Raw genomic sequence first — 14,440 nt, forward strand, 5'->3', positions numbered from 1 at the left:
ATATTCCATTAATCTGGTTTAGACATTGAAAAAGATCTACCAGGTTTGTGGGGTTTTGCCCCATAGTCTTCTTAGTCTTAAATTCTCTTCATCTTTTGTTGGGTGGAATGGTGTGGTGTTGGAGAAGAGAAGGCTCTGGGGAGACATTACAGCCTCCCAGTACATAAAAGAGCCTATGGGAAGGCTGGAGAGGGGCTCTATCAGGGAATGCAGTGAAGAAGGTGTTGAGAACCTCTGCCTTGTCAGGCTTGTTGGTGACTAATTCACCTTCCCTGTTTAAGAGTGGGCCAGTGTTACCCTTCTTCTGCTTGCTGTTTTATGTACCTTAAGAACCCCTTCTTGTTTTGACATCTCTGACCAGTTTCGGTTCGAGTTGAGCTTTTGCTTTTGTAAGGGGATCTCTTCATGCCCTGGCAATGCCCTTGTTCAGACCTTTGTCAACAAGAGAATAGGGAAGATTCTGCTGGTTTGTAGACTTCAGGCAAATGTATTTTTCATTGTCATAATATGAATTTGTTTTATGTGTTACTATACAGGGTTGTTTGCATAGTCAGTATGAAGACCTGCATGCATTTATACCTATATATATATATACACACATGTATTATATGGAAAGTAGGATTTTGTGATACCGTTGCAAGGAAACTGTAGCTTATATTACTTAAATAGCCGTGGCATTTGGTTTCAGTCTCACCTACAGGGCCTCTGTAACTAGTACTCTCTCTCTCTCTCTGAATGGATAAACCCACCTCCTAACATATGGTCTCTCTCTTCACAGAGTGACCTTTGGTCATGCGGCATTACAGCCATAGAGATGGCAGAAGGAGCTCCCCGTAAGTGATACGTGTGCTTCTCCAGTGGGCTCATTAAGACTGAAACATATACTTGGGAGACGCTGGTTGTAATCTAAGCCTAGTTTTGAGGTTTCTGAAAGTATCCTCGTGTTATTTCTGTTCTCTTCTTGGTTTTGCCTGGCCTATAAATACAAAATCCCATAAATAGCCGTGCTTTTGATAAAGATAGGATTGGGTTTAAGCACTACAGCGCAGACTGCTGTAATTAAATGTCTGTAGCGGGAATATTTGGAAGCTAATCGAGTGTAAGACTTCCTTCCTGTGGGTAGTATATTGTGTTTAGGACTTGTGTCTCAATTTATGTATGGCCTGGCCTGGGATGTCAAAACCTCAGCTGGGGAGAGGGGCAGTGGGGCCTGGAGAAAACCGACCTTAATGCACAAAGCATCTGTAGTGACTGTTTCTGTGTCGCCTTTGTGCCGGTTGGGGTCCTGCTAAGGTGGCTTCTTTTGTTTCCACTCATCGGTGGGCGGTGTTGATTTTAGTAGTGACAGGACTTAAACTGTAAATCTGTCTCCAGCACAAAGTACTGAATTCAACATGCCCTGGTTGAGAGTACTTACCCGTTGATAGGGGTATTTTTGAGAGGGAAACCTACCTGGCAACTGAAAATACAGCTTTTTAATAGCTTATTTTCCCCTCACATTGTTATCTTCCTGACTGTCAAGGTAGACAGCAGGTGTGTGTGAGAGGGGCAGAAAGACCTAAACAAGGAAAGAAAGGAGGCACAATGTTTTGGCTTTAAATGGTAGTTTTTTTGAAAGTCTTTATTGAAGCAGCAAATACGCTTTCCTCTCCCCCAACTGGAACTCCGTATTTAAAAAATAACAGCCTAGGGTACCTCAGAGTGAGTTAATTCATATTTTTTTTACACAAAACCAACCACCATCACCCACCGTAGCCCAGCTTGAAACCCCTGTCTCTGAAATAATCATGGTGAAATAAAGTATTGATATTTTCCTAGCTAAAAAAAGGTCATTTCATTAGAGCTGCTGCCTGGTTTTTTTGTTGTTGTTAATGAAAAATTTATAAATCGAATCACAACGCTCTTGTTTTGATTCATGTTCTAGGAGGTCTGATGGTTTTGGGTTGGCTTTTTTTCCTTCCTTCCTAATTGCACACTTGCATGCATGCCCATGTGAGAGCTGCTCCTGGGACAGCTCATCCAGCTCTGTATTAATGGCATTTGAGCTGCTACTTGACCTCCTTTTTGTCATACCTTTTTGTTCAGTGCATTGGCTTGCCTGGATGTCTTTCAATTAAAAGCTGTCTCTGGGTTTTGTAAGCCTGGAATTCGACTATATATATTTTTTTTTTCATTTCCAAACCTAAGCAGAGCTTCGCCCCTTTTTGTTTAAAAGCACAAGAGAAGTAAGCAGAGATCCAGCATATATGCTGAACAGCTCTTGCCTTGTCCTGTCCTCTGGCATGTGGGCTCCTCTTCCTCCTCCCCTAGTGGTAGCTGAAGAGTCCATCTCTGAGCTTGGTGGGTCTGATGGGATCCTCAGGCATCCAGGGGATTTTCTGCCGAGGCTGTGGCCCCTTATTCTTGAATTCAGAATCCTCTTTACATCAGTCTGTTTCTCCTGGATTTCTGTTGAGTGGAAAATGTTGCTTTGCTGTGGCACAGGGGGAAAGGCTGTCCAGCACAGATCCCAGACTCCCATGAAGTGTCTGCTGAAACCAACAGGTCTTTTTTGACCAGTCATGGGTGTGCATTTCAGTTCTGCAGGGAATCCTCTTTTTTTTTTTGATACGGATCCTCCCGTGCTTCAACTGCCAGGCCTTGGAGTAAAAAATTTTCCCAAGTCTGGAGACTAAAAGAGGGGTGTCCTCCATAATGGGAGAGAAGGGCAGGTGGAGGGAAATTTGTCTGAAACAGCAATGCTGCTATTCTTCCCTTCATCGTCTCTCCATATTTTGTTGACCGGAATGGAAGTTAGATGACTGGGGGCTGGAGGAAGGCCATGCACAGATATTCCCATCATGGCTGATTCTGAAAGTTAATCCATGCCTCAGTCATCTTCTTTCTGGGGGCACCCTTGGCACACTGAGCTTGTGGAGTTGCTGTCGTTTTGGGCTGATTCCGTTCAGCTGTGTTGCTGTCTGCATCTGCTGTGTGTACGGTCAGGGTGGTGGGAATGGTTGTGGAAGCTGAAGCCGTGGCCCTGACACAGAGAGCAGCTAAGCCAACCTCTGTATGTTTCTGTTTGGTTTTGTTTTCTTTCCCTCAGCTCTTTGTGACATGCATCCCATGAGGGCACTCTTTCTGATACCCAGGAACCCTCCCCCACGGTTAAAATCCAAGAAATGGTATGTATGTGTTCCTCCTTGTTCGTAGCCCTTCCTGCAGCATGCTGCTTCCCCGTGTCTCTCACCTCAGCCCGTTTCCTTACCGCTCCTACAGAGCTGCAAAGCCATTTCAGTGTGCAAAACTCAGTGCTGTTCCTCCCTTCCCTGCCACCGACTCAGAGCATGAAGCAAGAAGCACACGTTGTTTATGGAGTTCTCTTTGTCACAGAGAAATTTTTTTCTCAAATTGTGGGAAAATAAAAACCCAGGGAAATTGGATGAAAATAAAAACCAAAGTATTTTTTTTCCTTGACAGAGCAGCATCTGTGTTAAGGTGACAAATGGATCCACATTTTAAGAACTAAGCTCCCTCCTCACTCTTAAAATGCAGCATGTTTTCTCAAATGTATCATAACACAGGATCAGAACGGTACTGCAGTGTTCTAGTTGCTAAGTTGAAAGGAGCTATTAAAACTAATGAAGGCTTTTACTATAATTATTGTAAACGATTGGAATTGAGTGTGTGCTTCTTGCCAGCTGAGAAGAATCCATTAGTATTGGAGGATTTCCTCCCAGTTACTGGTTACAACTGGCACGTATGAAACAAAAATACTCCCTAGAAAGAGGTTGCATATAGATTGAATGTGATCACAGGATGCTGTGATCCTGTCAAAATAATGAAGTGATTTGACTGCCTATTCAATAGCAACGTAATAGAAACTTGGCTTGCTTGCTGGGCTTGGTCTCTGCTTGGATTGACTTATTTATGCATTGGTACTGTCAAGGCATCCCTCTCCCTTTCTCATCCTTGCTTTCTGCATAAGTTAAAGGAATAGAGATGCATATTTGGCATTTGCATAAGCATTTCATGAACCTATTTATTTAGAATAATAACACTGAAGGTGTGAGGAATAAATGAAGTTACCTTGAATTCAGCCTCTTAGATTGCAGTCAGAACGTGCAGCTGTGGATGGAAACGTCTTGTTTTCACACCTCAACATGCAGCAGTGGTGTTCGCCGCCCAAGCACTGGAGCAGGTTGGGAGCACCCAGCAATCAAAAAGTGACTCTGTCCAAAGCCAGTACTGCTGTGACTCAGCTGTTTGGCTGGTGTGCTCAGTAGCAGGTTATGAGAACAATGCAGTTTGGAATATTTCCACTGCTGGCATTTTGCAAGGAGGCTTGTTTGGTGGCTTCTCTCTGGAGAGGTCCTCTTTCAGGAGTTCAAATGAAGTGTGGATCTGTGGAGGTGGTACTCCAGCTTAGCTAGCTTCCATACTCTGTCACTTCATGTGACGTGCAGGAGGAGCTCTCAGTTCAGTTCATGCCCTTAAATTGGGCTGGTGAGAATCTGCCCCCAAGTGCCTGTGTTGATCATACAACACTATTCAACACCCACCTATTATTCTAGGAGGATTTTTCTCTGTGTGGCTCTTCAGGTAAAAAATAAAATAATCCTAACTTCCTGCCGACTGAGCCCAGGTGTGAACAAAAGCAGCACCGTGCTGCTCATGTCAGGGGAATATTGGCCGCAGTTGTTGGTATGTGGTATGGCTGCTCTGAAGCAGACATGCCCTTAGATAGCATGGGCAGGTGGAGACACACCAGAGCTGCCCTGCCTGTGCTCCAAGCAAGCTGGATGCTACCCAGCTCCGGTCCAGAAGTAGCAGAGCTGGGTTTGCATGATTTGCCTTCACTAACACATCCTGTCTTTCAGGGCAATTATGCCTGTGAAGGAGGGCACATTGCTTTGAGGCTGTGCCTAAGCAATGTGGGTATGTTGGTATCAACCTGTGTCCACCCAGCATAGTGTTCAACTCAGCTCTGTTTAGGAGGCACACTTGTAGGCAGCACTTGTACCATCCTCTGGGAGGTGATGCTCTTTGAGGACAGGAATCAGGCTTTAAGGAAGAACAGAAAAGCTGTTTGAACTGAGTTTTATCTGTAATCTTGTCTTCTTTTTTTTTTTTTTCCCTCCCTGCTTTCCCAGGTCAAAAAAGTTTTTCAGCTTTATAGAAGGTTGTCTAGTGAAGAATTACATGCAGCGACCTTCTACAGAGCAACTCCTGAAACATCCCTTTATACGTGACCAACCAAATGAACGGCAAGTCCGAATCCAGCTTAAGGACCATATAGACAGGACCAGGAAGAAGAGAGGAGAGAAAGGTATGCTGCTTCTAAAGATCAAGTATTGCAGCTTGCTAATAGTACAGACTTTTGCCCTGATTTGAATTCTAAATTCTCACACCTAGAAAGCTCCAAAAAAACAAACCCTTGAAACGTTCTTTTTTATTTCACGCTTCAATTATCAGCTGGCATTTAGGTTTTTCTTTGTCTTATAAAGTATTCAGTTCAGGTGTCTTATTTTTTACTCGTGTCTGGGGCACTGCCTCTGTCATACAAGCATTGATGAGTATTTAGGATGATATTGGTATATTATATGTCTTTACATTTTTGGCCTGTGGTAGGTTCATTCCTTGAACAGTGCCATAAATCAGACTCACAGGAAATAACCCATCAAAGGAGCTATGAAGTGAAATGTCTTGGGCAGCCTGTTCTCTTTCTTCAGGTAGTGCCAAAGTTCTTCAGGTGTCTTGTCTTACATATAAAACCTGGTGGTGTGCAGGGAATTTACTGAAAATCTGCTGCAACGCATGGTGCTGCTTTTCCAAGCATGGAAAGGTGGGCTTGTGTATGCCAGAATGAGTGCTAGGGGCTGTGGTAAATCTTCCCACTGAAGGGGATAGGAACTGGTTCATTAAGGCACTACTGCAACTCTTCACTGTCCTGAAATTAACAATAAGCACTAACAAGGCCTTTGTTTCTTTCCTGTTAGATGAGACAGAGTATGAATATAGTGGAAGTGAGGAAGAAGAGGAGGAAGTGCCTGAGCAAGAAGGAGAGCCAAGGTAATAATTGCTTTCGGGAGGGCTCTGGGCAGCCTATGCCAAGTAAGTCTAAAGGTTTGTGACTATAAATCAGGAGTACGCTAAGTTTCTGTCTCCTATTAAGTGCACACACAAGCCACACAAACCACCCAAAGGGTTTGAATACCTATACTGTGACTGGGGAATGTTTTAAAGCTCCCCCTCATACGGCTCAGAGCCAGCGAGCTCTGAATGGAGGGAGATTTATGGCAGATATGATTGGTCAGGGGCTCCACAGTGTCAGAGTTGGTCCTTATTTTGCTTGGCCTCATTTCACGCCTTCCACTGAGAGCATGTATTTGACATGCATCCAGAGTCTTTGCTCCGAAAGAAATGGGATTAAAATTTAACCTCATGCTATATTTTATTAATGTTCTCCTGCTTTGGAAAAGGTATTTAATGGCCCATCAGGCTTCATTGTACGGGAGGCTTTAACTTCCTCTTGTTGCAGTTCCATTGTCAATGTGCCTGGAGAATCAACCCTCCGACGTGATTTCCTGAGACTTCAGCAGGAAAACAAGGAACGATCCGAGGCCCTTCGGAGACAGCAGCTGCTGCAGGAGCAGCAGCTCCGCGAGCAGGAGGAGTACAAGAGGCAACTGCTGGCAGAGAGGCAGAAGCGCATCGAGCAGCAGAAGGAGCAAAGGAGGCGGCTGGAAGAGGTAGAGGAGGCTGGAGGTCGAGTGGCAAAAAAGTCCCTCTTCCACTTGGCTTTCCCATTCCCACGCCCATTAAAAAAGAGTTTCCTGTAGCCCAGCACATCTCAGGAAAGAACATGTTAGAATCCACTGGCAAACACAGGGCAAAGCACTTAAATGCATGTCTGGCTACTTGAATATGAGCCATCTTCCAAAGCATTTGAAGATCCAGCAGCTCCTTTGGAGGCAACAGGAGCCAAAGCTGGGTTGTTTGAAGGTATCTAGGGGGAGGCTCTGTCTCGGTCTGTTTTCCAAAGAGGAGGCAACATGTCTAGACTTTAGGTATCTGTAAAGAAGGAGAAGCATTAATTATTCCCAGATTAATTTATTTTTTTTAAAGTGGGGAGTACCTCAAGATTACTTTTTGGGGGGCCGTGACATGCTTCAAATTTCCCTTTAAAGCTTTTTGAAGCATCTGTGCTTGGCATGCACGGCAGGTAGAAGCCTGGTTTTTATTTGTTACTCTTGTATGCATCGTAGCATGATGACTGAAAGCCACCTAGATTTATAAATACAATTTCTAGATATGATTTGCCTGACACCCACCGCCCCCTTAATAAATATGATTTATAAATCAGTGTTGAAATTACAATTCTGCAAAAAATGCAAATCTGTAAATCATACTTTTGTGATACAGTAAGTATGCACAGACTACCTGAAGATAACAGGAAAGGAGTGTATCCATGCCATATTGTTCTGCCATCCTTTTCACCTCCTCAGCCCTCCTGTGCATTTATATATATGTGTGTGGATGGGATATGCAGCGTGAGCTTGAGAGGTAGGAGGATTTCAAAACAGCGCTTCAGGCCAGAGCTGGGTATGACACAGAGCTGAAGTGAAACCTATCCCCTGCCTCCTCAAGAAGTGCAGGGTCAAATTCCAGTTGTCCTTAAATGACCTCTTGCTCGAGTCGCTGTTCCGACTGTTCACTTAGCAGTGATGGAAAAACTACACCCAGTCTGGTTTTCCAAATCCTGGTAGCATTTAAGGAGGACGCCAAGGTTGATTTGCATCCCGTGATGTGTTTACATAACAAATAAGACAAAACCCCAAATAGGTTTCCGGGTGACGTTATGCTCCTTGTCCCTCTTTTTTCAACGTGCACATGAGCTTAGTGCTGCTGGGAGGAGGCATTGGTAGCAAAATCTCAGCCACACAGGAAGGCAGGAGGAGGGACGAGGGGGAGGCAAATAAACTCCATTTCTCTTCTGTTTTCTCCCCACCCTTCTGAGATGGCCAAGATAAACATTGTAGCTCTTCCAAATGTTTTTGGACTCTGGCTCTGCAGTGATTTTGTTAGGGGGAGCAGCTAATAAAAAGAGGCTAAGAGAAGACAGCATGGGACAATAAAATAAAGTACTTTGTTTATAGTCAAAGGTGGGCAAAAGTTGAGATACTTAGTCTCTAAAATTTTGCTTAGTGTGCACATGAATTAGTTCTTTTAAATGACTCTTTAATCTCCAAGGTTCTGCAGGCAGAACTTTTTTGGCAAGGAAGAGGATTAAGATTAAATTATCTAGGTCATTTAACGTTAGTATTCAATGCAGCCCTGAAAATCTGGAATTTCTTTTTAAGATAAAGGAGGTGCTGCTGCTAGTAATGGAAACAAGCAACGCACCTCTTTGCTGCACAGGGTTGAACTTTTGGGGGATGTTGCAGAAATCATAATTTAATGAGCAATTAAAAAGAAAAGGCAGCCACCCAAAAGTTGTGTTTAATCAGCCCTGCTTTTTAAAATACAAAACAGAACTAACAACTTCACCAACCACAAGCCGGCTGGTAATGGAGGTTGAGGTGTTACTGAGTAGGGTTACACAGCAAACCGTGTAAAGTTTTTAAGAGAAAAGCTTTTACCTTTTATTGAGTCTGTAACCTCAGCCTGGTTCCCTTAGAAACATAAAGAGGAATGATGAGCTGTAAAGGTTTCCTTTGCAGGTGGTGGGGTGGGCATGTTCTTCAAGTGAATTAAAAAAAAAAATACAAGCTCACACTGAGTTTTCCAAAAAAACCCCATTTAGTTTGTTGGATCTGATGTTGGAAAAATTTATGATCCCAAGTGATTTTTAACAAAACAACAGCCAAAACAAGCTCTTTAAGATGGGGGAAGGGTGGTAGACACATATTTAGATAAACATCAGTGTTGTGACACAATTGAAGGCCGAAATATTGAAATGTGGTCACTTTGTCCTTAAGTCACCCTGCAGTTTTGATGAAGCCAGTAAACAATGATAAACTTGTTTCATGTGAGTTAAAATTAGTGTCAGGCATTGAATCTCCGGGCTTCCATCACTTTGTCAACATTTTTACCAAGCCTTCCTTTCTTGCAATTTTTTTCCTTGGGTAGAGTTAGTGTGTGTTTGGGTGTACCTGTTTAACATTCTTTGGGGAGAATTTTATGCATTAGATAATCTCCCTGGACAAGTTGCTTATGCTTCCCTACCCCCCCACCCCCCACCCCAACCTCCCTTGTACCCCTCCGCTTCCTAAATTAAAATTGAGGGCTTGTTCTTACAATGCTGGCACGGAGCCTAGACAGTTTTGACCGAGACTGTAACAGGAACAGTGTTTAGGACATCTGCCAAAAACTGTAATTCTCAGCAGTATTAGAGAAAAAGATTACTTTTTAAAAGGCGTAGAGGTGACTTCTAAACCTCATTGTTGCAGGAACCTTGTAATTTGTGTATTACTTCGGAGGTGGAAATGATGGGCTGGTCAAAGTGCAGAAAATTACTTGAAACATTTTGGGAAGGGGGTTATTTGTCTGACCCCCCCCTTTAAAAAAAATCATATAAAGACTAGTTGCATAAATATCAGTTATATGACATATAAGTGTTTAGGTGGTTAAAAGAAGAAATCTGAGCTGTTTGTGGCTGTTGGAACATGTGTGTCTGTTTGAGTTCAGCAGTGCGGAGACACCAGTGCTCTGTGTGACTGGACACAAAAGGCATTTGAGCTTGTACTTCTCAAAACTGACTCTGGTTTGAGACATTGAGAGTTAGCTGTGGTGGAATCCCATTCTGTGTGGACCTCCACATGTCAGGATTACTTCATTAAACGGTGTCTGTCCCCAGTAATGAGAACCTGAGAGGGATGTTTTGAAGTGGTAGGTTATAGCTCTATTGGCAAGTAGTACAGTCCAGTAGAAGCAGATTTGTGGAGCACAATAATTAAAGTGCTGAGGACCCAGAGACTTCACTCCATGTGTTTGAAGACAGGAGGAGTTCCTTTGGATTAGCCGAGGTCTAGACTGCATGCCTGCTTGTGGTTGGAGTGCATCTGCCTTTTTAATTTCATCCAAAAGGAGTGGTTGCCACTCCAAGCCATCTTCAAAATATGAAACAAAACCTGGTAAGTGGAGATGATTGGATGATTCACTTCAAAAGAGCACTCCTGATCTGAACCAAGTTGCTAATGTAGGTGTACCTGTAGGCGATTTTTGCCAGGGCTTTGTTTCTTCTACAGAAGGAGAGATTATTCCTATCTGCTTAATTTGAATTGCTTGCAGTTTGGCTTGGTACTGAGTAAGAAGTTCTACTTCTGGCTTGTCTCTACTGTGGACAAAGCAAAAGTCTCTTTATTAAACCTTTCCAATCCTTTTCCTAAGCTGATAGCAGGCTACCTAAGTGTTTGTGAATGAAATCGTTCATATATGTATTTATCAACCTTGACCTAAGGCAGAAACAATATTTTATGAATATGAAATAAGAGGGTCTATACTTACCTTCAGCAATTCACTGTATGAATGAGGTCCTGAATTTTTTGGTATACACCAACTGCATATGTAGTTGCATTGCCCCCTTCTGGTAAATCATGCTCTACTGCATGGTCTTCCAGTTTGGAGTTGTCAGGTACCATTATGAGATCCTCATTAAAGCATCCTAAATTAGCCAAGGAGCCAGAGCATTGACACTATATTTTCTGGGGTTTTTTACTCACTTTTTTGGTGGTGCAGTAAATGCCAGTTTTGTGAAATGCAGAAAATTGAGGCTGTATGGGCTCTGTCAAAATTCTGGTGTGGTATCTCTGAAGTTTCCTAAAAGAGTTTCTGCCCTTACCTTCTGGTTAACACTTAGCTCCTTGAAAATAAGCTTCTCATCTGGTGCACTTAGGAAAGTGGGTAGTACCATATCCAACTAAAGAGGATCTGGATATGCATCCATAATTTCAGTGAACCCAGATCTATAGCTGCTCTCTGTTGGGCAACAGTGTTTTACATGAGGCCTTTTTTGTAGTGCTTGGTAAGAATTATAATGTCTAACAGGCTCACTAAATTCAGAAGCCCAAGTTTTATAAACAGAACTGATACTGGTTCTAACTAACGGCTTTTTGGGTCCCTCTCCTCTCCTTTGGGCCAGCCAAAGGAACACGGTGACCAGCACCTTGGTGTGTCCTCATGGAAGGGTTGCTAGAGGCAGTCAGGAAGGCGACCTCATGCCAACAGAAAGGTGGTAGGAAGTCAGCTAAAGGGCTGCTTCTGACGCCAGCTTGGGCCAGCAACAGCTTGCTGCCAGCCAGCTTTGCCAAGATGTAGACTAGGATGTGAGAGAGTGTCCACTTGTCCAGCTTGTCCACTTTGATAGTGGTCAGCAGTTTGGTGCTTGGCTTTCAAAGGCCACATGCAAAGGGAAGGGAAACGTTTCTCTTAGGGCTGGGGCCGGGTCTAGGCGGATAGTGTGGGGTGTCTGCGCGGACTCCTGCAGTGCCTCGCCGCCTCGTCTGGCGGGAAGGCAGAAGGGATGTCGAAAAGCCCCGTCTCTCTGTGTGTCTTGGCATGTAGACAATAGCACGTTTGTGCTTGGGAGATTGGACTTAAAGTCACGCTGGTGGCAGAGAATCCTTCTTTTTCTTTTGCTGGGTAATAAGTATCTACTGTTGGTACCGAGCGAGCAAACTGGCTCAAGGTTTGGTCAAAAATCTCATCTTTAAGAGCTGATTTTGTTTATTTTGTGATGCTGTCAGAAATAGGCTCTCAGTCAATTTGTAACTTATTTTTTTCTCATATTAAGCTCAGCCATTTATAATTACTGCTGGATACTTCTCCATTGATTTAAGAAGCGATGAATTTGTTTCATCCAAAAGACCTAAGCTCTGCCCGTCTTCCTTGTAGTGAGAATGATGCCATCCCAAGATCTGCAATATATTCACTTAACAATGTCAACACAATATTGTTAGACAGACAGGCTTCATATGTTTAAGAAGTGTTTGAGATGATAAATGTGCATATTAACCAGTCAGCAGTGTGCTGTCTCTTGCATCCTCAGGGCAACGGAATTACTGTACTTCACATCTTAGTTTTATTAAACAAAGAGCCTGTCAGACTTGATTAGCCAAGAGGCACCTGAAAATGTTGACTGAAATGTAGAAATTGTTTGACACAAATGGGTATATTCAGAAATAAAAGTGCCTACTTAATCCTTTTACAGTGCTTAAAAAATGAAGGAAGGGAAGCAGTGAAACCCTATGAAAAGCACCGCGTGCCGTAGCTGCCTTGCAGCACTCTTGGCTATTTTTATATCTACATTTACTGAAGAGAGCTTGCTTAAGCAAGAGGGAAAAGGCTGGTAGATGCGTTTAGTTGGGAGAGGAGACGTGAGAGCAAGGAAACTGTGTTTCTGACAAGATACAGAAAGTGTGGGGGAGAAAAGAGCTTATGTCTTGTGGCACGGGAAGGTGGTAGCGAACCCCAGATGATGCTGTAGGCCAGGAAGGAAGGCGTCATAGTTACAGAGTGGGTGTATTTCAACAGTGGTCTTCAGGAAAGCTGCATCTTTCCCAAAGCTGCAGCTAGTTAGAGAGAATCAGAAAGCAGCCTGGTTTATTTAATACTACTAATTCCTAACCATTTCCCCCCCTGTGTTTCTTCTCTGCGGTCATGTCAGCATTGATTCCAGAAGATGGGAAAGGCTGTTGAGCTTTCGTGGTGGTGTGGGTAATGTGCTGAACAGAGAAAGCTCATCTCGTGAAGTGACACAGGGATCATGGATTGGCCTTTGCTTGTTCAGTTGAGCACAAGTATGAAAAGCAGACAAGTAGCTGGATTTGAGAACCCCAACAGAAGCCTTGTCTGAGTGCCCCTGCAAGGCTCCATGAGTGCCTTAAGACTAACAAAGCTGTGGCAGCTTTGTTTCCATAGAAATTGTTGAATAGTATTAACCTTAACCTAAATGAGAAAGGGAATAACCAGTGTAGGTTTTCGGTTTGTTGTTGAGATTGAATTTGGGTCTGCTTTTTGGGGGGCAGGGGTGTTTAAATTTCTTCTATAGTTTTGTGGCATATTATAGAAATCTATAGTGGAAATAAATGTTAGGGAGATACTCCCATTTGATGGTAAGAGGAGACAGCTGGGTCTTTTGACACTTAGGCAGTTGTGGGAGGCTGCCTGGGATTTCGAAGTAGGTGGAGTAACTGGATGCTTCTGTAGAAGTGCTGGAAGAGTTGGTCACGACTGTACGGGCATTTAAAATGTCTCTTCTGAAGTCATACGTGGTGCTCTATAGACATAAATGAGTCAGTTCATACTTTCCAGAGATGTTTTCCAGGTTCTTTTCAGACTTATCAGCACTAGTTTGTGTTTGGGTCATGCATGAAAGCTTATCTGTGTGAGCATAAAAGCTCAGCTCAGCTATTTTCCTCTTTTACATATAGGTGCTTTTGATGTTCTGGGAGGGTCTGAGGTGCTGTTGGTCAGCCTGCCTTCTCTTCTAGGCAGAGTTTCTGGGCACTGCATTAGATCGAGCTTGGTTGTTGGTCTAACACCACCAAATTCGTAGCAGACCATGAATTATGTTAAAAAGCTGCTTACCAAAAGCTCAGATAGTTGTCACTTGAGTTTCAGCCTGTTAGGTGGGGTTGATAATTTCCTTTTGGCAACACTGAGATAAGGCATTGAAGTCAAGAAAACTGTCACTGATTAAGATTTGAGTTCAGCTGTGGTTTAAAGATTGAGATTTCAGCATGAGACACTCTTGAAGAGCAGCAGTCAGCTTCCACACCTCAATTGTCAGGAGTATGGTACATGACTGTGTGTGTGCATGGAGAAACCAGAGAGAGTAAGCAAGGTTGCTTTTGGGGATAGTTGTGTGCTGGGTATGGGTTAGTTTCCTGGTGGAACACTTGCATAAAATGTTTTGTCACTCAGTTGCAGAGCTTGCCCGTCCTGGTGAATCCCTCTCTTCCCAGTAGAAAACAACTCCACCTCTTTCTTTGATAACAACAAAAGTAAAACTTCGTGGTTTCCTTTCCCTTTTTGTAGCAACAAAGGAGAGAACGGGAAGCTCGAAGGCAACAGGAGCGTGAGCAAAGGCGGAGAGAACAGGAAGAAAAGAGACGACTGGAAGAAATGGAGAGGAGGCGTAAGGAAGAGGAAGAGAGAAGAAGAGCAGAGGAGGAAAAGAGGAGGGTAGAAAGGGAGCAGGTGAGTCCACGATACAGATATATGCGCACAATAGGTTTGTTTCTTCTAAATTCTAATTTAATTTATTAAAAATTAGCAAGCCTAAAGCAGCTTAGAGGCAACCTAACGCTGACCCTTTCATCTTTGTTGTCTCTGACAGCAAACGCACTAACATAGATCATAGGGCTTTATGGAGAATTCTGGCAGCCTCAATATTCCCTCAAAAAAAGAAGTCTTGTTGCAGTGCTCATTCTAAATTCAGCTCGTGCCCCTGGGC

The 14,440-nt window shown here is 43.4% G+C and overlaps 1 protein-coding gene across 2 annotated transcripts in view; it reads left to right on the forward strand.

Annotated features, from left to right (window-relative positions):
* The window catches only part of MAP4K4 (mitogen-activated protein kinase kinase kinase kinase 4), a 165,515-nt gene that overhangs the window by 113,482 nt on the left and 37,593 nt on the right, over window positions 1-14,440 (forward strand). For both annotated transcript variants that reach the window (XM_084271746.1, XM_084271747.1), the window contains exons 8-13: window positions 779-833; window positions 3,089-3,167; window positions 5,136-5,311; window positions 5,982-6,054; window positions 6,524-6,734; window positions 14,023-14,184. In XM_084271746.1, the coding sequence (XP_084127872.1) occupies window positions 779-833; window positions 3,089-3,167; window positions 5,136-5,311; window positions 5,982-6,054; window positions 6,524-6,734; window positions 14,023-14,184 (756 nt within the window). The remainder of the gene's footprint in view (window positions 1-778; window positions 834-3,088; window positions 3,168-5,135; window positions 5,312-5,981; window positions 6,055-6,523; window positions 6,735-14,022; window positions 14,185-14,440) is intronic.

Source organism: Gallinula chloropus, assembly GCF_964237585.1.
Source record: "Gallinula chloropus genome assembly, chromosome: 1".
NCBI classification, from domain to species: Eukaryota; Metazoa; Chordata; class Aves; order Gruiformes; family Rallidae; genus Gallinula; species Gallinula chloropus.